This window comes from Microcaecilia unicolor, chromosome 7 (genome assembly GCF_901765095.1).
Source record: "Microcaecilia unicolor chromosome 7, aMicUni1.1, whole genome shotgun sequence".
Lineage (NCBI taxonomy): Eukaryota > Metazoa > Chordata > Amphibia > Gymnophiona > Siphonopidae > Microcaecilia > Microcaecilia unicolor.
Window position 1 is genome coordinate 226,524,717 of NC_044037.1, and position 21,349 is coordinate 226,546,065.

Here is a 21,349-nt window from a genome sequence, read left to right on the forward strand (position 1 = left end):
GGTCCTTTTTTTTTTATGACCAAGCCACAGAAATGTGCCCTAAATGACCAGATGACCACCAGAGAGAATCGGGGATCACCTCCCCTTATTCCCCCAGTGGTCACTAACCCCTTCCCACCCTCAAAATGTTTTTTAAAAATATTTTTCCAGCCTCTGTGCCAGCCTCAAATATCATACCCAGCTCTATGACAGCAGTATGCAGGACCCTGGAGCAGTTTTAGTGGGTGCAGTGCACTGCAGGCAGGCAGACCCAGGCCCATCCCCCCCCTACGTGTTACACTTGTGGTGGTAAATGTGAGCCCTTCAAAACCCACCAGAAACCCACTGTACCCACATGTAGGTGCCCCCTTCACCCATAAGGTCTATGGTATTGGTGTACAGTTGTGGGGAGTGGGTTTTGGGGGAGGGGGGGGAGTTAGGGGGCTCAGCACACAAGGTAAGGGAGCTATGCACCTGGGAGCAATTTCTGAAGTCCATTGCAGTGCCCCCTAGGGTGCCCGGTTGGTGTCCTGGCATGTCTGGGGGACAAGTGCACTATGAATGCTGGCTCCTCCCATGACCAAAGGGCTTGGATTTAGTCATTTCTGAGATAGGCATCCTCGGTTTCCATTATTGCCGAAAATCGGTGATGACCATCTCTAAGGACGACCATCTCTAAGGTCAACCTAAATTTTGCAATTTGGGTGTCCCCGACCGTATTATCGAAACGAAAGATGGATGCCCATCTTGTTTCGATAATATGGGTTTCCCCGCCCCTTCGCCGGGATGTCCTGCAAGGACGTCCTCAGGAAAACTTGGGTGCCCCTTTTGATTATGCCCCTCCATGTCTACTGCTTTGTTTTGCCAATTCAGCTATAATACCACCCAGGAAAAATTTAGCCCATTAGAAATACAAACATTACCAGAGCAACAATTTAATTGGAAATTGTTTTATTTCAAACATCTGTACAAATATCCACACAGAAATTGTATAACAGAATGATGGCTTGTATGAAGTTATTTTATTAAATGCAAACTAGACCAGTAACTCGGCTCAAGATGTTTATTGATTCTAACACTCATGTAACTGCAAAGTATGCCATTCTTGAAAAATTTGGCATAATAATAAGATGAGCAAACATTCTGAAAGTAATATCGACACATAAATAAACTGAACAATATCCGAGAAAGTCTGCAATGCTTACTGAGATCTATGTACAGTCCCTATCCCTATTTAATTTTAGAACAAACTGATTATTTAAAAAACAGTTCTTTACGTAACAACAAGGTACTAAAGAAAACAAATGGGAAATAAAAGCTAATGACAGATATTCATTAGCACTTATCCAAGTAGCAACACTGGGGCCATACCCGGATTTTCAGTGACATTATTGGGGTAATGCCGCTGAAAATCTTGATAGCTCCAGATCAGTCTTGGAGCAGAGCCTGGATGAAGCCAGGAGCTATCCAGATTCTGAAAATATTCAGTGCCATTATCCTGATAACCTCTTCTAGGTTATTCGTGTGGTTATCTGGATAACAGCGCTGAGTATTATTTATATGTTGCATTTGTATCCCACATTTTCCCACCTAATTGCGGGCTCAATGTGGCTTACATTGATCTGTCATGGCGATCGCCATTCCAGAGTGAAAGATACAAGTGGTATTACATAAATAACATAAGTGATATGGTAGAATTAAGCAAACAGGTATACCCAAATAGTCTTCACACTGGCCAAGTCATCTCTTTCACAGCGAGCCAATGGACATTAACGTACACTGCCACATGGCCCACAGGTGTACAATAGGACATGCAGCATTTAGCGCATGCTGTCTTAGCACACACAGCTTTAGTAAAAGAGCCCCAGTCTCCTTGAAATAGAACAGAGAAGTTGAAGAGAGCAATTGACAATGACCAGCAGAAGTGCATGAGAAAGTCTATAAGAGACTTTCTAATTTGATAAAATATAAGTCTTTAAGGTTATCCATTTGTCCAGGACTTGGATAAAGTTTAAAACATTGAGAACAGTTTAAAAAAATAAACATTTAACACACATATAGAATATGGCAAAAATACAGTATCAGATACATTTGACATTCAAACTGCAATATGGGCAAGCCAAAGACAATCTGTCCCAGCACTGGAGATTTGCAGTGTTTCAGTAGTCCCACCGTAAATGTGTACAGACCCGTTAGAAACTGTGGTAATCGTTTTTTTTTTTTTTTTGGCAAATTATTGATAGGCAAAACATTAGCAATCTCAAAAGATTTCTCCATAGGAAGCAAATAGGAAAAATGTATTTGAAGGTGATTTGCAGCTATAATTCTTTTCCAGGTACAGAGTGAATTTGCACGGAGTGAAACCTCCAAGTTTCAACTATGAATTCAAGAGACTAAGTACTACTTTATTTTCTCATTATAATTAAACACCAGAGATTAAAATATTTACTTCGGGGGGGGGGGGGGGGGGATTCTGCATACAGTGTTAAAAAAAATTCTTCATACTCTTATCAAAATAATACTGTATTAACCACATCTTTGAGTAGCAAGACAAATTTCAAAATAGAAAGAACTTTTCATTCAAATATGCAAAGTTTTATTGGTGCAGATTTTCTCCACGAATTAGGGTACCAGCCGGACTTCTGATTGTTGGTGATTTTACTGAACAAACCAGAGTCCAAGGGAAACTGAGTTGCAGTCAACACAGGCTTCTTGCAGCTGCCAATACTTGCACGAACAGCAGCGGTATTCATATTTATTGTAACAAAATGTTAGTAGCTGAAGCAACTGCTGCCTGCAGCACCCTTTAGGCTTCATAGAGCCAAATGAATATTCCAGAGATCTGGAAGCTTACCCATAAGGCAGTAAATCACTCTCCCCGTTCTCTCCTTCCTCCAAATATTATCCTCTCTCCCCACAGTTATTCCCTTATATCCCGTCTCCCTCTCCCCCCCCCCCCAGTACCTGCTCTTACTTTTCTTCCTCCCCCACCCCATTCTCTCCTGCAACTGATCCCAGATTTTGTCCCCTAGCACCCTCTTGAAACAGCTGATTTTTCTGTCTTTCCCTCTCTTTATCTCCCAGTGGCATTGCAGGCACACCACCACCACTACCATTATAATGTTCTTCCTTTATCGCACTGTTTTCTCAGAGCATGAGGTGCACAGTGCCCAATTTCCTGCACGGTTCTCAAAAATCTCACACAAACAACAACAGACTTTGGGCACCATGCAGACACTCACAGGATGTAGAAGGCACAGGCTTTTCTCAATCCTGGATTTCCCCTGTTTGCTGGCTCATGGAGCCAGCTGTTAGGTTGGCATACAGAGAAAAGTTAATTCTGCATTACATAGTATTCCCTTTGGAGTAATTATATATAAAAGATTAAAACATTTGAGCCTGTTGTAAAAAAAATAAGAAATCAATAAAAAGTATATTTGGTGTGAACTAGATTCACACAGAGACATATGACCTACTGCATATTCAAATTAATAAAGTTCTAGGTCAAAAATTCTGTAAAGGATTAAGGAAAATACTATTTACAGTACAAAATCTCTAAATTTTACATCAAGCTAATACACGGAGACAACACTGCAACTATAATACAGTTTACACATTTCAGATTCAGTTGGTGTTAAAGACTTTCATTTTACTGTGATTCTCAAGTAGTGCATTATTGTATTTTGACTTTTATGATGTGCCCATTTTAAAAAGTGAACCAGAAACACACCACTTTAAGTTTAGGGTACAGCAAATAGACTAGGATTAAAAAGTCATCAGACAGAGCAATCCAACCTGCATGGATCAAGAAGAGACTGAATCTAAATACAGCACCTTATTCACCAGCATTACGTGCAACACCACTGTTTATCTGATGTGGTAAAAATAAAATAGCATAGCTCACAAAGGGAAAAACTTGTCCCTTAGAATTTAGCTGTGCAAAAAAAAAAATCTTGATTTAAAAGTAACAATATCCACACAATCAAAATGTAAGTTCATTTGTTTGCCCGAAACCAGTATTACATTAATTTCCAGTCTTTAAAAATTCTAACAAGTTTTTTTTTTCTTGAAACCACCACTCTTCCCCTCACCCTACAAAAACAAAACAAAACGAAAAAAAAAAAAAACCAAGTTCTTCCTAGGAATAGCTTTCATTTTCGCTCCATTTTGTCATCCACTGCTTTTTTTCCAGACTGTCTTGGAATTTTCCATCCTTGTACTGCCGCTCCTCTTTACGAATTCGCACAGCATGATATCGCGGAATATTGTCATCGTACCTGGAACGTTTAAAGAAGCCACACTGCAAGAAAGAAGAGTTGAAGCTCATCACTACAGGAAGAGGAGGCATGGCTGGATTGAAATGCTAGCTTTCTAATTTGCAAGCTTTTAATGCATTACCAACAGGAAGCTTAAAGAGAAGAAAAAGCATCAAGCGGATCCATGCTTAAAGTTAGGGGGAATACAAAGAAAATATAGTCAGAAGCCAAATTAGATTGCAGGAGAAAAAGCAAGCCTTAGATGTGCACGGTAACTACGCCCTAGTGCTAACATGACTTAGTAAAAGGGCCCCATAATTTGTAGGTATCCAGTAGTATTAACACTGGGATTCTCTTCAGCTGGTATCTACCCACATGCCCTCCAGTCTGGTGCTGAGCTTATCAAAAAGTTGTTTGAATGGGCGAGGCATAGGGAAATGCTGGGACTGCTCTGTGCTTGGGGTCCCCAGCAGGTCAAAGAGCTGGTAGAGATGGAACAAGACTCAGAAAATACATAGCACTGAACAGAAGATAAATTGTAGGCATATGTTCATTGTCTTATAAGGGAGTATAGTGCTATATTTTGGTGAAGTATATTGTTGAGCATCATTTTAATTTAGATGTGTTACTTAAATTAGGATGATGTGTCTCTGTAAATCAGTAGTTTATCAACTAAACAAGAGCCTCTCCATTACCTCATTCTTCTACAGCTGCTGTCACCTTGGAACAAGTAGTTAAAGGGGACAGCATGTTTATTTTTCATCAACAAGAAACAAAACCCAAGAATTAGGCTTACATTACACTTATACACTTAGGGTTCCTTTTTCAAAGCATAGGTAAGCCCAACGTGAGCTTACCGCACGCTATCCTGGAACTATTGCTGGCCCAATGCGGCTGCCGGCAGTAGCTTCGGCTTGAGTGCACCATTTCCGGCGCTCCGGAAAATTGTTTTTTACCAGTGTAGTACTAACCTAACGGTAATCAGGCATCACCGCTCACTGCCTGGTTACCACCAGGTTACAGTGGGTGGCGGTAAGTGCTCCCCGCTGCATGGCCATATGGTAAGAGTTATCTTACCACATGGCCATTTTTAGGGTCTTTTTACAGCTGTGGTAAAAAGGGCCCTGGTGTGTGGGAAAAACAACCTCACCACTACCGCAGGGCCCCTTTTCCTGCAGCTTAGTAAAAGGATGAGTTTAGGGATTTTCGTAGTAGTATATTCCCTGTAATTACTCTATGAGGTCTACGAGGTCATTTACTAATGTTAGCCCTGCATTATCTGCTGCAAGGCCTAAAGGAATAAAATGGTCAGTGTAGCGTGCACTAACTATTAGTAAATGACCCTCTTCAAATCATTAACTGTCAGATTAATTATAACAATTATATATTTTTTAAAAAACAACCCCAAACCCTCAAGCGTGCTTAAAAAGCAAACAAGCAAATATTCACGTTCTTAAAAACAGGGTTAATGGAAAATGTGCATAGCAAGCTCTTTCATAGTTAGACAGCACAGCCACCATGACCACAGAGTGTCCCATAACCAGCAATTAAAAATACTGATCAATTACCAATTACAGAATGCAGATCAATACTATGCGTCAGAAGTAAGCCTCTCTTTATCAGATGGCTGAGCATGGATCTCAGCCTTGTGATATGTGGCATCATACTGATCTTTGTTACTTCTCTTGAAGAAACCACACTATAAGGAAGCAAGGGATTGCATCAATTTTTTAGACTTGTAGATGGGGGGGGGGGGAGGAAAAAAGGTTAGACAATTTCAAGTTTAATTTACAAGATGCCTTAAACCAATCAACAAGGCCAGCTATGATCTTTCATAGAGTTCAGTGTGCATGGGGATGGGGACAGTGGGAAATCCATGATATTTGTTTATTTATTTCCACAGTTTCTTTACAGCACTGTCCTCAGTTCTATGCCGAGGATGGATCCAAACTGACTGGAGATGGGTGGGTATAGAATTATGTCCCCATGCACACCTCAACTCAGTGGAACAGCAGGAACATTATGGACTTTGATATATAAGAAAATGTTTACTTACCGGTACTTACCTGGGTACAATTTTTACTTACTTGCTTAACATTGTTAATAATAATAATATGGTTTGGTTTTTTGTAATTTACTGGATTGCTCAAATGTGGGTTGGGGATGGGAAATAAACTGTGGTGATGGTAAGGGGACGGTAGCAATATGATGGGGAATGGGGAAGAAGATAAAGACATGGGGTGGGGATGGATTCAAACTGACTGGGGACAGGTGGGGATGGGAACCAGATTATGTCCCCGTGCACACTTCTAGTTAGAAGTTCTAAAAGATCTGAAACTGTTACACCAAGGCCTGACAAGTCCCAAGTGTCAGGACTTGATTATGAATGATAGCATCAGAACTGTGTCCTTGCACAGTCAATTGGAACTCATGCAGCTGCAGAGCAGGAAAGTGGGAGAGAAGGAGGCACATACAAGCAGCTGTTCCTACAGCCTTGCACCGAGCCGCCACCTCCAACATTCTGAAGAACAGGACAAAACTGCCCTATCTGCTGCTGGGCCACTTCTGCTCCTGCTGGTGTACAGGGAGGCTGGGCAGTGTTGAAGGATTGCTTGGCATGGAAGGAGGCAGGTTTTGTAGAGGAGGAAATGTAAATGATAAAGAGTTGTGGGTTATGGAGGAGGGAGAGGTCAATGAGAGTGTATATGGAGGCTACGATTTGAGGGGGGAGCTCTCCCTCCTCACAGTTACAACTTCTGGCCGCTAAATCCAAAAGAAAATTTGTCGACATCTGTGTTACACCTATGACCCTCAGTAAAACTCTTTCACATCCAAGTTTGTAAATACAGGGATTTTGTTTTCTTTTTTAAATGACAGAAAGATTTAAAATTTGGTTCTTGGAGACTTGCGCCACTGTGACAAGGCTCCTTCAGTGAGTGGGACCAATTGCCATTATTTTAGTATTTATATATTGTTGATTATTTAGGGACAGAGCGACACTATCCAACTCTGCCAATGAGTCTTCTTCCTCACCCACATGGAGCATGATTTATAAATCAAATTAAAGTATCTAGAACAATTTTCAAACTCGAATGCACAAAACAAGTGATCAGTTTTAAGCCCAGAACTTGGAGTCTGAATTACTCTGCAACAATATGTTGTTCAACATAGACAGTTTTTCTGGAAGTGACACCGAACAGAAACAAACATATAACAGAGGCAATTTAACTGGCACCAGGACTTCAACAATACCCAAGATCATTATTACCAACCAAAATCCCTAATACATACATCCCCACCCCTCAATCCTTGTCCCTCATCCCCAGAAATACAACCAGGCATCCAGTTTTGTAAAGAACAGTTGGCAACAGCTATAAATAGGTGGGAAAATACAACAGTTTAAGCCAACAAACCCAAGCCAATAGGTAAACTACAAAACGTTAATATATAATAATTGAACCAAGTCAGCCGCCATATTAGCTAAGCAGCCAGCATAAACCCATCAGCCCTGAGTATTGGATCACTAATCCCCACCATATTACTAGCTGTGGACTACCATCAGGCTTGACATCCTACCAAGCCCGTCAAAATGTACATGGCAATCAACCTTGAGCTCTTATCAGCCCAATGACAGCCATAAGACCAGCAACATTTCCTTCCCCACCACACCATCAATGCACTGGCTTGGGTAATCAGCTCCAACATCCTTGCCCGAAAATAAAAACAATATAACATGAAGTGACGGGATAGAGATGGGCAGGAAAATGCAAAGCAGAAGGGAGATCAAAAATGAGTGCCACCTAGGAGAGCGGTTGGTTTTTCAAGGCTACTCAGCATTCTGCTCCCCCCTCTCACCAGCCCTTTATTCTATGCACCCCTTTACCCATCCTGACTAATAAACATGCAGAAATGAGACCATTAAAAATTTTGAACCAAAATAACTAGGGATCCCCCCCAATAACAGTCATTACATAGTAACATTTAGAGGCGTATTTTCAAAGCACTTAGCCTTACAAAGTTCCATAGGTTACTATAGTAACATAGTAGATGACGGCAGATAAAGATTTCTACGGTCCATCCAGTCTGCCCAACAAGATAAACTTGTTACTAAAGTATGATGTGATACTTCATACGTACACCTGATCTTGATTTGTCCTTGCCATTTTCAGGGCATAAGCCGTAAAAATCTGCCCGGCACGATCCTTGTTCTAAAACTTTTGAAGTTGTCATCGAAGCCCCTGAAGGGCATTCCAGGTACCTACCACCCTCTCAGTGAAAAAAATACTTCCTGACATTATTCCTGAGTCCCCGTCCCCGTCCCCCCCCCCACAACCTCAATTCATGTCCTCTAGTTCTACCACCTTCCCGCCTAGAAAAGGTTTTGTTTGTGGTTAGTGCCTTTCAAATATTTGAATGTCTATATCATATCACCCATTTCTCCTTTCCTCCAGCGTATACATGTTCAAAATCTCTCCTCATACATCTTGCTGCACAAACTCCATACCATTTTCATTGCTTTTCTTTGAACCGCTTCATCTTTTTACATCCTTAGCAAGGTATGGCCTCCAAAACTGAACACAATACTCCAAGTGGGGCCTCACCAGCAACTTGTACAGGGGCATCAACACCTCCTTTTTGCTGCTGGTTATAGCCCTCTGTGTGCAGTCTAGCATTCTTCTGGCCGCAGCCACTGCTTTGTTGCATTGTTTCCTCACCTTGAGATCCTCAGACACCATCACCCCAAGGTCCCTCTCCGGAGCCAAGTTTACCAATCTGTCCCCTCCTATCCAGTACATCTCTTTTTGGATTTCTGCACCCCAATACATCACTCTGCAATTCTTGAAATCAAATTTTAACTGCCAGACCTTTGACCATTCTTACCATTCTTCTAATTTTTGGAGATCTCTACTCATGATTTCTGCTCCCTCTAGGGTATCACTCTATTGGCTATCTTTGTGTCATCCGCAAAAATGCAAACTTTTCCTTCTAACCTTTCAGCAATGTCTCTTACAAATATATTAAACAGAACTGGCCCCAGCACTGACCCCTAAGGCACTCCACTGCTAACCTTCCTTTCCTCCGAGTGGATTCCATTTACTACCATCCTCTGCCACCTGTCAGCAAACCAGTTTCCAATACAGTTCACCACTGTGGATCCCAAGTTCAGCCCTCTCAGCTTATTCAGGAGTCTTCTGTGAGGGACCATATCAAAGGCTTTGCTGAAATCCAAGTAGATTACATCTAGCGCATATCCTTTATCCACCTCTTTGGTCACCCGGTCAAAGAAGTCAATCAGATTCATTTGGCAGGATTTTCCTTTGGTAAAGCCATTTTGCCTCAGATCCTGCATCCTGTTGGCTTCTAGAACACCCCCTCTCTCTTTTACGCAACACCAGGTCCAGCCAGCCACCACTGAAACATTAGCTGGGCCTATGACATCAGCCCCAATCAGCACCTTGTTATATTCAACCACTGGGACCTAGGCCCAGTAGCCCCGCAACAACAGAAGTAACTGGCACCAGGGTCTCAATAATGCCCAAGATCCTTATACCCAGCCCAAATCCCCCCACCCCATTGCGGACTGTGGATAGCACCGTGTCGTTAAACATTTCTTCAACGTGAGAGATCGAGAAGCCAATCTGTATAAGTCAAGCTGTTGACCCCTGACGAAGGCTGTCTAGCCGAAACACAGACCATGTAGAGTACCAATAAACTTTCATTTGGTGCTCTTACTACCGTGGTTTCAGAAGTGGTCATTTTTGGACTTGTTGGCGTTCTTCCACCCTTGTGTTTTTTTTATCCTACTGTTTATAAATACACCAGGACTTCAGGTCCCCAAATTCTTTGACCTGCCAAGAAAGTTTAACATCCATCTTGTGAAACAAACTATGACAAGAGTCAGTCACATTAAAAACATAATAATTTTATTATACACACACACACACAAAAGTAAGCTCGTTACTGTCTCTGACCTTATGGTATCAAATTTTTTATACAATGGAACACGTCTATGCATTTTTACTCTTTAGAGGGGCATTTTTGATATTAGTCCACGTCAGACTTTGGACATTTTGCTCTAAATGTCCACAATCCAAATAGAAAACATGACCATTTTCAGAACCGCAAAATGTCTTATCTTTTTTTAAGTGTTGTGCTCTATGCATTTATCTTTTCAGGCCATTTATGGAAAAAAAAACATAAGTGAAAAATGTAGAAAATTAAACCATTGGGATTTAGGAGGGGCCAGCATTTTTAGCAGACTGGTCCTCTAGACATCCCAGGAGAGCAGTGAGGCACCCTAGGGGCCACTGCTATGGACTTCATATAAATGCTCCCAGGTACACATCTCATCACTGCTCCCTTATCTTGCCTGCTGAGCCCTCCAAAACCCACTACTCCCAACTATACACCACTACAATAGCCCTTATGGGTGGGGGGCACCTATATGTAGGTACAATGGGTTTTTAGTGAGTTTTGGAGGGCTCACAGTTTCCACCACAAGTGTAACAGGTAGGGGGAGGTATGGGCCTGGGTCCTCCTGTCTGCAGTACACTGCGCCCACCACTACACTACTCTGGGAACCTGCATGCTGCTCTAATGGACCTGGCTATTATATCTGAGGCTGTCAGAGAAACTGGTGAATACTATATTTATTCATATTTTTGGGGGGTGCAAGGGGGGCAGTGACCACTAAGGAAGTGAAGGGGAGGTCATCCCTGATTCCCTCCAGTGGTCATCTGGTCATTTAGGGCTCCTTTTTGTGCCTTGTTCATTCTGAAAACAGGTCTAGACCAAAACATTGAAGTTTTTGCCTTAGACATTTTCGTTTTGTTCCATTATGGCTGTAAAACGTCCACGTGTTAAGCCCAACCTAATCCCACCTTCGGAATGCCCCCAACACGTCTCCTTGTTATTTGGATGCAGTGCAGACAAAATGCATAGATAGACATCTGCAAAATAGGTTTCCAAAATACCAATTTGGACGATTTGAGAAGAAATCCGTCCAAATGGTGCTTTATGACACTTTTCGGACATTTTTCTCTTTCGAAAATGAGCCCCTTAGATGGCACCTTTTCAACATTTTAGAAAATACCTGTAAACTAATTTTTAAAATATTCTTAAATACAACTGAATACTATATAAAGCTGTATTTGATAATAGCTTACCTTCCATAGTAAAAACACCAACAGTGCAAGCATCAGAATTCCAGCAAGAATGGCTACTAAAATAATCCACCAAGGTACCCCTGTATATAGAGCCACAGTTTTCTCCGGGAACACAGTGACCCGCACCTGCAGAGAGAAGTCAGGTGTTGGAAGATAGGAGATATTGTTTTAAGAGAGAGCTAATAAGACATATGCTATAATGTTTCCACAGCAGCAGAAATGTCAATTCATGCCAAATAATAACCTCTACCTAAAATTATATGTATTAAATAGGTCTAACTGTACTCTCTTCCGGTCATAAAATATCAGCTGCACAGCAATGTAGAAGTAATGAAAACAATGTCCATTTGCATTTGGTGTAATGTTTCTAAAACACAAAACTGTGACACCATATCCATTACCAGTGGCGTACCAAGGGTGGGGCGATGGGGGCGGTCCGCCCCGGGTGCATGCCGCTGGAGGGGTGCAGAGAGCAGCTGCGCGCCTGTCGGCTCCGCTGGTTCCCTGCTCCCTCTGCCCCAGAACAGGCTACTTCCTGTTCTGGGGCAGAGGGAGCAGGGAGCCAGCGGAGCCGAGAGCTGCGCGGCTGCTCCCAGCAGCTAAGTATGCACCCGGGGGGGGGGGGAGTCATTGCGCCGGGGGGGGGGGGGGGGTGTGCGCATCAGCGATCCGCCCCAGGTGGCAGCCGACCTAGGATCGTCACTGTCCATTACACACACTGAAGTCTATATTCAAGAAGCTGCTGAACAGTTGTCCAGTTAACCAGGATATACTGGAATAAGTTTAAATGGATAGCATTGTCTGGTTAACTTTAGGACAGCTGTATGTCTGACTGGAGTTACTCAGGCAAGTCTAGCTAGCTATGTTGAGAACCAGCACTGGCTGGTTGATGTTCAACTGTACTCTGTGATTGCCCCCAGTGCCACCTCTTTCTCTGGGTAAATTCAGTGCACACCACAGTTTGCCTGGAGAATTTATCAGGAGGAAATTTTAGCTATTCTCTGGTTAACTCCTAAAAAGTTAGCTGGGCAATTTTTGAGCACCAGCCTCATGATTTTAGATTTTCAGCCACCCCCTATACTCAGGGTATTACATGTTAAGAGCACGGGCACATGCAATCCTTTTCCCAACCTCAAGCAAAATAAAATATTACTCATTAACAAGTCTTCACTTTTCTGCAGGTGCATCATTATGTGGGGCCCATGACATGGGATCTATATGGATAGAAGGAGAACTAGATAAAATTCAATAAGTGAGAAGTATGTGGGGAGGGGGTGGAGAACTCAATTTCACAATGTCACAGTATGTACAAAGAGAAGCAAAAGGAGGAAATTTGAGATGATCTGGTCGATTACTGCCAGAGGCAACTAGGTCCAAGGGTGAAAATGAGGGATATTTGGATATTAAGTACTTTTTTTTTTAAGGTGCCTACAGTATACCATCAGATGAGGTCCTATAGGAATTACAGTTTAAGCAGTTGCATCACTTCTCTATTGACAAATGTGAAGTGACCTAGAATGGAACTAGCCGAATCAGTAACACGTACTAAAGGCCCTGTTTACTAAGGAACACTAGTGTTTTTACGATGAGTTAAAATTTAGCGCAAGCTAACACTAGAGACACCCATATATTCCTATGGGTGTCTCTAGTGTTAGCATGAGCTAATTTTTAGCGTGCGCTAAAAACACAGCTTAGTAAACAGGGCCCTAAGTGTAACAAAGAGCAAGGAACCCTAGCATATAATTACAAAAAAAATAAGTGCCATAAATTAGTATACTTTTGGAGCAAGGTATGCAGGTGTCCTAATACCCTAACAAATCACCTAATAATAAAACCACACCGTGAGAAACAAGGAGTGGAGGAGTGGCCTAGTGGTTAGGGTGGTGGGCTTTGGTCCTGAGGAACTGAGTTTGATTCCCACTTCAGGCACAGGCAGCTCCTTGTGACTCTGGGCAAGTCACTTAACCCTCCATTGCCCCATGTAAGCCGCATTGAGCCTGCCATGAGTGGGAAAGCGCAGGGTACAAATGTAACAAAAAAAAAAAAAGGCCAAAAACACTACGTTTATCCTTAATGATTGAAAGGAAATGTGTGTGCTAAAATGGTAGGAACAGCTTCCAACTATAGGCATATGTGAGTTAGATAAAATCAAAAAGAATTTTTGATTATTCTATCCAATTTCAAGCAGCATTGATATAGAATTCTTTACCATTAGAAATTCATACACTTATTGACTATGGGGTATTTCGTAAATCATTGAAAACTTTCCTCTTTTCTAAATAAATAGCTGTTGATAACTAGGCTGCTGATTTTATGGCTATATAGAGTTATATTATGCTGTTAGATTGTTTATTGTAGTTCTTGTAATTTCCTGGCTTGTTTTTGCTGTTATCTGCAATGAACCAGTATATGGTATTTGCAGAATATAAGATCTGTGTAACAGTAACAGAATGCTAGACCTCAAAAGGTCAGAGGTAAAGTGAATTGCAAAGTACCCAAGTGATACGGGATACATGCAAAGCTCTGTAGGAATTGCTGTTGGAGTAGAGTCGCCAAATATCTTCCCATTAAGGGCCATGACCAGTGTGTATCAATGACAGCTATCCCCACCAGCCCACCTTCAAACCTTATTGGGGGGGGGGGGGTATCCTCAAGGTTGTGAGTATTTCCAAATGCATTCTCTTTTGTCTATTGAAAAATGCCTTGTCCTCAAGCATGTGGTTGTTTCCCCTTATCCACTTTCTGGCCAGAGAGGCAGAGAAGCAGGACCCCCCCCCCCCCCAGAAAGACAATGGGGACTGCCCCAGAGGTCTCCAGGGGCTGCCATTGGCCTTGCGTTGACAAACAGTGGCCTGGTGTATATATGGATATCACTTCTGATTATTGGTGCCAATGACAAACGCAATTGGCATATACGTCTAGGTGCCCATTTATAGATTTGATCCACTAGCAATTTCACAAGCCTCCCACTGTAGATTTCAAGTAATGGCACATCAAAAAAAAAAAAGTAAGGCACTATAGGAAAATTCAATTATAAAGTTGAGGGGAAAAATTGCTCTCTTTCAACTGTTAAAATATTGATTTGCGAGACACATTGACTAGAACTATATCAGAAATACCAGGGGGAAAAAAGCAAGGTTCTGTGATAAGACAAACCATAGAAATAAGAAGCCGCTTACCTGAGTGCCTGCATTTGGAACTTTAATGTTTTTAGCAGCAGAATCCACATTGATAGTTGCATTTACCAGTATATCAAGATAGTTTAACTTAGAATATTCCTGTTACAAAATCCAAAAAAAAAAATTGTATCAGAATATTTTCCAAACATGAGAGTAAACCCTTTTGGAAGATAAAGAGCAGTATGGATGTGGTACCTCTAGGAACGTGCTATTCCAGAGTCTTGAGCGCGCCACAAGCACCGCACTGCTGTCCAGGCCCTGCAGAGGGCACCTAATAGTGACACACTTTGCATGGCTATTGCATTCCTGAAACAAAAGCAACATGGTTTTCAAGAACAGCACTAAGAACCGAAGCCTCATTTTTAACTCTACTGTAAAGAGAGCAAATCTTTGGGGCTCTTTTACTAAGCTGCGCTTAAAGTGGCCTGCGCTATGACTAGTGCATGGGTTTCCCAGCTTGCTGAGGCCAACTTTAGTGTGACTGTATAATGGCCACATTTCCTATTTCCCCCATTAATGGCCACGTGCTAATTTCCCGATTAGCGTGTGGCCATTAGCATGTCAGCCCTTACCAACACCTATTTTGTAGACGAGAAGGGCTCACGCGCTAACCATGTGCTAATTGGCGTAAGGCAGTATAGCTGCGCTAACCGATTAGCGCTGCACACACTCTCTGCCCCCCAAGCACACCCCTAGCACTAAAAACAAAAGTGTTTCTTAACACGTGGAAAGAGTGCACAGATGCCAAAACTACCGTGGGACACCTGAGCGCACCCTGCGTTAGTGCATATTACGCAACAGTGCTTACTGCCACTTAGTAAAAAGACCCCTTTGTTTCAAAGGGTGGAGAAAGATCAATAGCTTTCACCCCTGCAAAAGCACATTTTAGTTCTTGTGTATTGTCTAGGCATGTTCACATTAAATAAACTGATTCTGCACTATTTTCACCAGAATTATCCAGCAGCTGCATACTTGTCTGCTACTTTTCCTCATTGTACGAAACATTTGGTAATAAATCTATGCACAAAACGAATTTGCAAAAAGTGTTAATTCCTCACAGTGCTAACTGCACAATTAGAAAAAAAAAACCTTGCAAATTCTTATTGTATTTTATGTTTTTAAAAAATTTTAAGCTTCCTTACAGTCAGGTTAGCTGAAAATGTTTTAATGTCCAGAAACTTGTCATTATACTGTATAGATAGACTTCAGATCTCAGAATTTTATATCTGCTTCCATTTCATGTTTCTTTAATAACAGTGTACAATTTCGATACACTGCTCTTGCTGTGTACAATTTAGACATCATGGATCTTGCTGTCCCGCTGGAGCTTTTACCCTTAGTGGCCATAGACAAGTTTTCCCTGGCAGATACTATGAGGGGCACATACAGGAACTTGGGCACTCCCCATTTTGGGTGCCTCTGGTTAAGTGTGCGTGCGACTTTGGGGAAGATTTGTGTGGTGACATCAATAAAGGGTATGCCTTAGTAAAAAGCACACAATTGCAGGAAACCCACTGTAGAATGCTCCATCGCCTGTATATACACCCCTCTAACACCCACAAGATGAGAATCCTGCATTTCGGGAAATGCCCTAAATATGTATGTGGAGGGGTGGGGTCAGAAGAGACATTTAAGCACACTGTATGGGAATGCCCACAGGTGGCTGGTTTTTGGACTGCTGTTTGGGAACATTTAAGCAACATGATGGGATTGTGGTTGCAAAAATAAAATCCCAAAGTGTATCTGCTGGATAGGGAGGATGATTTACTGGTTCATTCTACTGCTGGTGTAATGCTTGTTAAAGCTTGTTTGATTGTATAGTAGTGCATTCTGTTACAGTGGATTTGCGATTGTCCCACAGACTTGATATTATGAAGAAATCAAATGCATGAACTGTTGAAAATGGAGTGCATGTCTATAAAGTCTGCTGGGAGAGGGGCTAAGGTATGTTTTCTGAAAGTCTGAGAACTCTTCCTAGGGACTTTGTCCCCTCAAGTATGTACTACATTAATGAATAATTTGGAACTGTGAATAGGGTCGGGATATTTGGGAGTGGGAGGGAGTGTTGGGGGTTTTGGGGAGGTGGATTGGAGGAGGTTCTCTCACTGATGAAGCCTATTATTGTGTATTCGTGGGATAACGTTCTGACAAGCCTTGTGGTGATGCAGAATGTTTGGTAGAAAAACGTTGAGCTGTTGTATGCTTTTCTCTTAAAATCAATAAACAGATTCAAACATAAAAGCATAAAGGAGAATCACGAGATCTCTGTAGCAGACAGGAAAGGAAGGAATACAAAAGCCAAGTGGGAAAATGCTTACAATTTTTAGGTATTTTCTTTCTGTAAAAAAAGAAAATGATTTTCCACCATCCGACTTATCTCCAACTGCACGTTTGTTTCTAGAGTGATGGGACTCCTTAGGGAAAAACAGTGAATAATTGTTAACCAACAATTTTAATGTTCAATATTTTCCAATATGATTACTCAATGTAGAATAGGAATTATTTAATATCAATTTAAATATTGAACATACATTAAACTTACCAGCAAACCAGTACAAGGTGGATTACAATATAATTATTTTATATAAACACCACTGATCATCATAAGCAAACACAAAAATACAATAAAATCCTGACTATAATCTAAAACTCCCCACTTCATTAACTAAATAGTCATGCTTTCAACTTCTTCCTAAACATCAAGTGATCCACCTCAAAAAAATCTGATATCACTATAAGGACTGCAGATCTTACGTGGTGACTTGATGTACTTATTCAAATCAACTGTCCAAAATGGTGCACAATAAGTGTGAAACATAAAACATTAAGGGGCCCTTTTACAATGTACAGCTACTGCGGTATTGTCATGCGCCATCAGTCACTACTGTAAGAGCCTGGCGGTAGTGCCTGCCCTCTCCGTGCGCCATTTCCAGTGTGCCAATTTTTAAAAACTTTTCTGTGCCGGAGGCTTACCTGGCAGTAATTGTGCAGCACCATGCGCTGCCCAGTTACTATTGGGTTAGCAGGGGAGCCCTTACTGCCTCCTAAATATCTGGTGGTAAGGGCTCCCCCAGGAATTGGCTGTGCAGCAAGCGGTTAGCTTGCCGCACAGCCGTTTCCTGTAAAACAAAACGGACCGCCTTTTACCTGCAGCGTTAAAAGGGGGCCTCGGCGCATGGCAAACCTGCAGGCTGACACCATGACACCACTGTGGCCCCCATTTTACCACAGCATGGTAAAAGAGGTCCTTACAAAGTGTGTAGAACCTCAAGGCTCCCTCAATGTTATTTTTGTGTTATTTTTGGAGTGGAGGAGTAGCCTAGTGGTTAGTGCAGTGGACTTTGATCCTGGGGAACTGAGTTCAATTCCCACTGCAGCTCCTTGTGACTCTGGGCAAGTCACTTAACCCTCCATTGCCCCTGGTACAAAATAAGTACCTGAATATATGTAAACCGCTTTGAATGTAGTTGCAAAAACCTCAGAAAGGCGGTATATCAAGTCCCATTTCCCTTTCCCTCATAGTTTTCCTTTAGAGAATGAGTTCAAAGGAGATTCATCTTAGCAGGGCCTGTGAAACTGAACAGCCCTATGTCTCAGGGACAGCAGCATAGTCTTGAAAAACTCTCCTTTTATAAGGCATTGAAGTAGTTTTGTATGTAAGGACCCGTCGGTTTTCTTGGGGTTGTGGGAGGTGGAGGGCGGAGGGGGGGAGGGAGCTTCCAGTGGAAGGCCTAAAGTCCATACACAAGTGCTCAAATAGATATAGAAGCTTATTTTCAAAGCACTTAAGACTTACAAACTTAGGGGCCCTTTTACTTAGCAGCACCCAAAAGTAGCTTGCACTGGGGTAGGCGCGTGTTTTGGACACACGCTGGTCTATTTCCTGAGCGCGCCTGGAATAACGGGGATTTTTTAAATGTGCCCAAAAATGGACGTGCAGCAAAATGAAAATCAGCGCACGTCCATTTTGGGCCCGAGACCTTAATGCCACCCATTGACTTAGCGGTAAGGTCTCAAGCGCTAATTAGGCGGTAAACGTGCAGCCTGCGCCAACTGCTGATTACCACTGGGTAAGGGCCCCACGGTAGAATATATTTTCTACCCTGTGTTTTGGGTGCGTGCCAAAAATGGAATTAGCACCCGGGGCACGCTGTAGCTGGGCAGTAGTGCCAATTTGACGCATGTTGGCGCCTACGTGCCTTTGTAAAAGGGCCCCTTACATAGTAACCTATGGAACTGTGTAAGTCTAAGTGCTTTGAAAATGAGCCCCATAGGATGTCAAAAGGATACTGATATGCATTCTGATCTCTGTAGAAGCTATAGTCTGATTCTCTGTATTTTTCTCATCTTTTTTAAAGAACTGTTTTACAAATTTTTTTTTAGTCAAATTATTCTTGGTTTGGAACTAATATTTGGAATATGGACATTTAAAAATGGGCCTGAGACCTCACAGTTATTGCTGGTTGCAATCCCAAGCACCCACAGTCTGTAGGTTCTATTTTGCTGAAGTCTCTGAAGGAAAAGTGTGTATTTCAGCAAATGTGCAGTACAGCAACCATCAAAAAACCCCACCACACTCAAAACCAGCAGTATCACCTGAATACACAAATGCCAGTGCTTATGTGTCTACATGCTAATTCAGCAAACTACACAGCTTACCCGTAATTGTAGTTGGTTAAGTTCATCAGAAGGCTGACAGGCTACTTTATCCAATCCCTTCGAGTCTATTTTCATCAAGTAAAGAAGCCATTTTCCATTATTAATCACTTTAGGCCACAGAATATCCAAGGAAGCTGTGCCAAGAGCTTTTAGTGGCCTGCCCAGATTATTTACCTATAAAATACAAGAAAGTATAAGATGTATGAGGTCTGAATATGTACGAGCTCTCTTACCGCATGGCCATGTGTGTCTGGGGGCTTTTCTACCCGCTACGGTAAAAAGGGCACTGGCGTGGGGGAAAAACGGCTCCCGCTGCTAGTGCAGGGCCCTTTTTCCCGCAGCTTGGTAAAAGGACCTCTTCACAGATAAATGATATAAAATAAATATAGAATATTTGATATTCTCTTTTTATTCCAGGCAGCTCGTTTGGATAAACATATTCAGGACTTACTATTCTCTGTTAGTAATTATAATTAATTTCGTAAGCTTGCAAAAACCTGTTTATTTAGGAAATTTTTTCTAGATAGTAATGATTAATAAGATCATTCGGGTTTTCTAACATTTTATTTTACATAAAATTATTTTGTATTTCCTGGAAATGTCCAGCCTCTTTTTAGTGTGCTCCATATTGAACCGAGAGGTATATGGCGGAATATAAATGCCAGTGTTAATGTTAATGTGTTCTTTTTTTAATGTTATTAATTTCATGGGGCTCTGGCATTTGGAAGATTTCTTTCAAGAAGACAAAAGTTTCAGTTTTTATGCATATAAATATACACAGATGTCTTTGGAGTTGAAGGCTGCAAGATAGATCATATACATAAAATAGCTGATTAGAGAAAACTAGCATTTTAAAGAAAGAGCTGCAGTCTGTAGAACCCTTTTGGACTCACTCTGAATTCATACTCGATTAAACTTCCAATATCCTCTTCAGACTTCATAGCACTTTCACCACGGACAGTGCCACCGAAGTACACCTGTGAAGGCTTGGCAATTCTGTTCAAATTTAAGAAACAGAGCCTTAGCAAATGTTTCAAAAAATCATTCCATTCCATTGTAAAAATGCTTAAAGACAAGGATGCCAATTTTCAGCAGCAAGGTAACCGCATAACGTTTAAAAGATATCTGATTAACATTATGTGAATTTTCAGAAATCCTATCGTCCGATCAGGATCACTGAAAATAAATGTATCAAAATCGATAGCCATTTGAGGTGAATACAACCTTAAAAAGAAAGGACAAGTTATCCAGAGAATAGCTGAATATCGCCACTTATTGGATAACATATCTTTTAAATTGGGGTGTGATTTGGGGTGATCTGGCGATAGAAGTAGCATTGGCCATGTAAACTGCAACCTAAAACAGCCAAAATGATCCATTCAAAGTATCTGAAATTTTAAAAAATGAACACTTATCTGCCTTGGCACCTCCACCAATGCCATAAAGGCCTTTCAGTACTGGCCTCTATATATATATCTTTGCTGAACTGGAACATCAGACAATTCTTTTAGCCAATAGCTTTCTAATGCCCCTAGTGAGGTTATTGTCTTTTGCTGGAGAATTTTGATGAACTTCATTGTGAGTTTGTGTGTGTTGTTCAGGAATACATACATCCAGTAATTCAGAGCTGTTATGCTTTATATTTGTTAAGTTACAGGGAGAACAAGATTTATATCATAAAAGCTAATTCATTTATTCTTAACAGGACTGATTTTTTTGGTGGTGCCCAAAGTTAACATGGGTAAGTACAAGGCACTGCAGATTTTGACTGGGTGGGAAGGGGTATGGCCCACCCATAGCTGTACCTCTGATTAATAATTTTATGAGCATTTAGGCTGTTGGCACTTTTGTTGAATTTGTACCCGAAATGTAACTCAGCCTTCAGCTACTGCTGAGAAAGGCGTGAGCTAAATCCAAACCCCCTTCCATTCTTCATAGTTTCACAAATCAAAAAAAAAATTAAAAGAAAATGTATTAACACTTACCCAGAAACAGACAGAAGCAGTTCAACCACCACTTGAGCTTTTGCTACAACTGAACCCAAATTTGGCTGGCTGCTGGTTCTAAAACAACAACAAAAATTCTGTCAACTTCTGAAAAGAATGACAAT

The 21,349-nt window shown here is 41.5% G+C and overlaps 1 protein-coding gene across 2 annotated transcripts in view; it reads right to left on the reverse strand.

The window, feature by feature from the left end:
* Positions 1 to 1,614: 1,614 nt before the first annotated feature.
* Positions 1,615 to 21,349, reverse strand: part of ITGA6 (integrin subunit alpha 6) — a 146,943-nt gene continuing 127,208 nt past the window's right edge. The window contains exons 18-26 of one of the 2 annotated variants that reach the window (XM_030210584.1): positions 21,225 to 21,302; positions 20,133 to 20,235; positions 19,240 to 19,413; positions 16,899 to 16,994; positions 14,776 to 14,886; positions 14,581 to 14,679; positions 11,402 to 11,527; positions 5,804 to 5,934; positions 4,192 to 4,279 (exon numbers count right to left, since the gene is read on the reverse strand). In XM_030210584.1, coding sequence (XP_030066444.1) covers positions 5,827 to 5,934; positions 11,402 to 11,527; positions 14,581 to 14,679; positions 14,776 to 14,886; positions 16,899 to 16,994; positions 19,240 to 19,413; positions 20,133 to 20,235; positions 21,225 to 21,302 — 895 coding nt within the window. In that variant the 3' untranslated portion in view covers positions 4,192 to 4,279; positions 5,804 to 5,826. Of the gene's footprint in view, positions 4,280 to 5,803; positions 5,935 to 11,401; positions 11,528 to 14,580; positions 14,680 to 14,775; positions 14,887 to 16,898; positions 16,995 to 19,239; positions 19,414 to 20,132; positions 20,236 to 21,224; positions 21,303 to 21,349 lie in introns of both variants that reach the window. The other variant, XM_030210583.1, reaches the window with a different exon arrangement.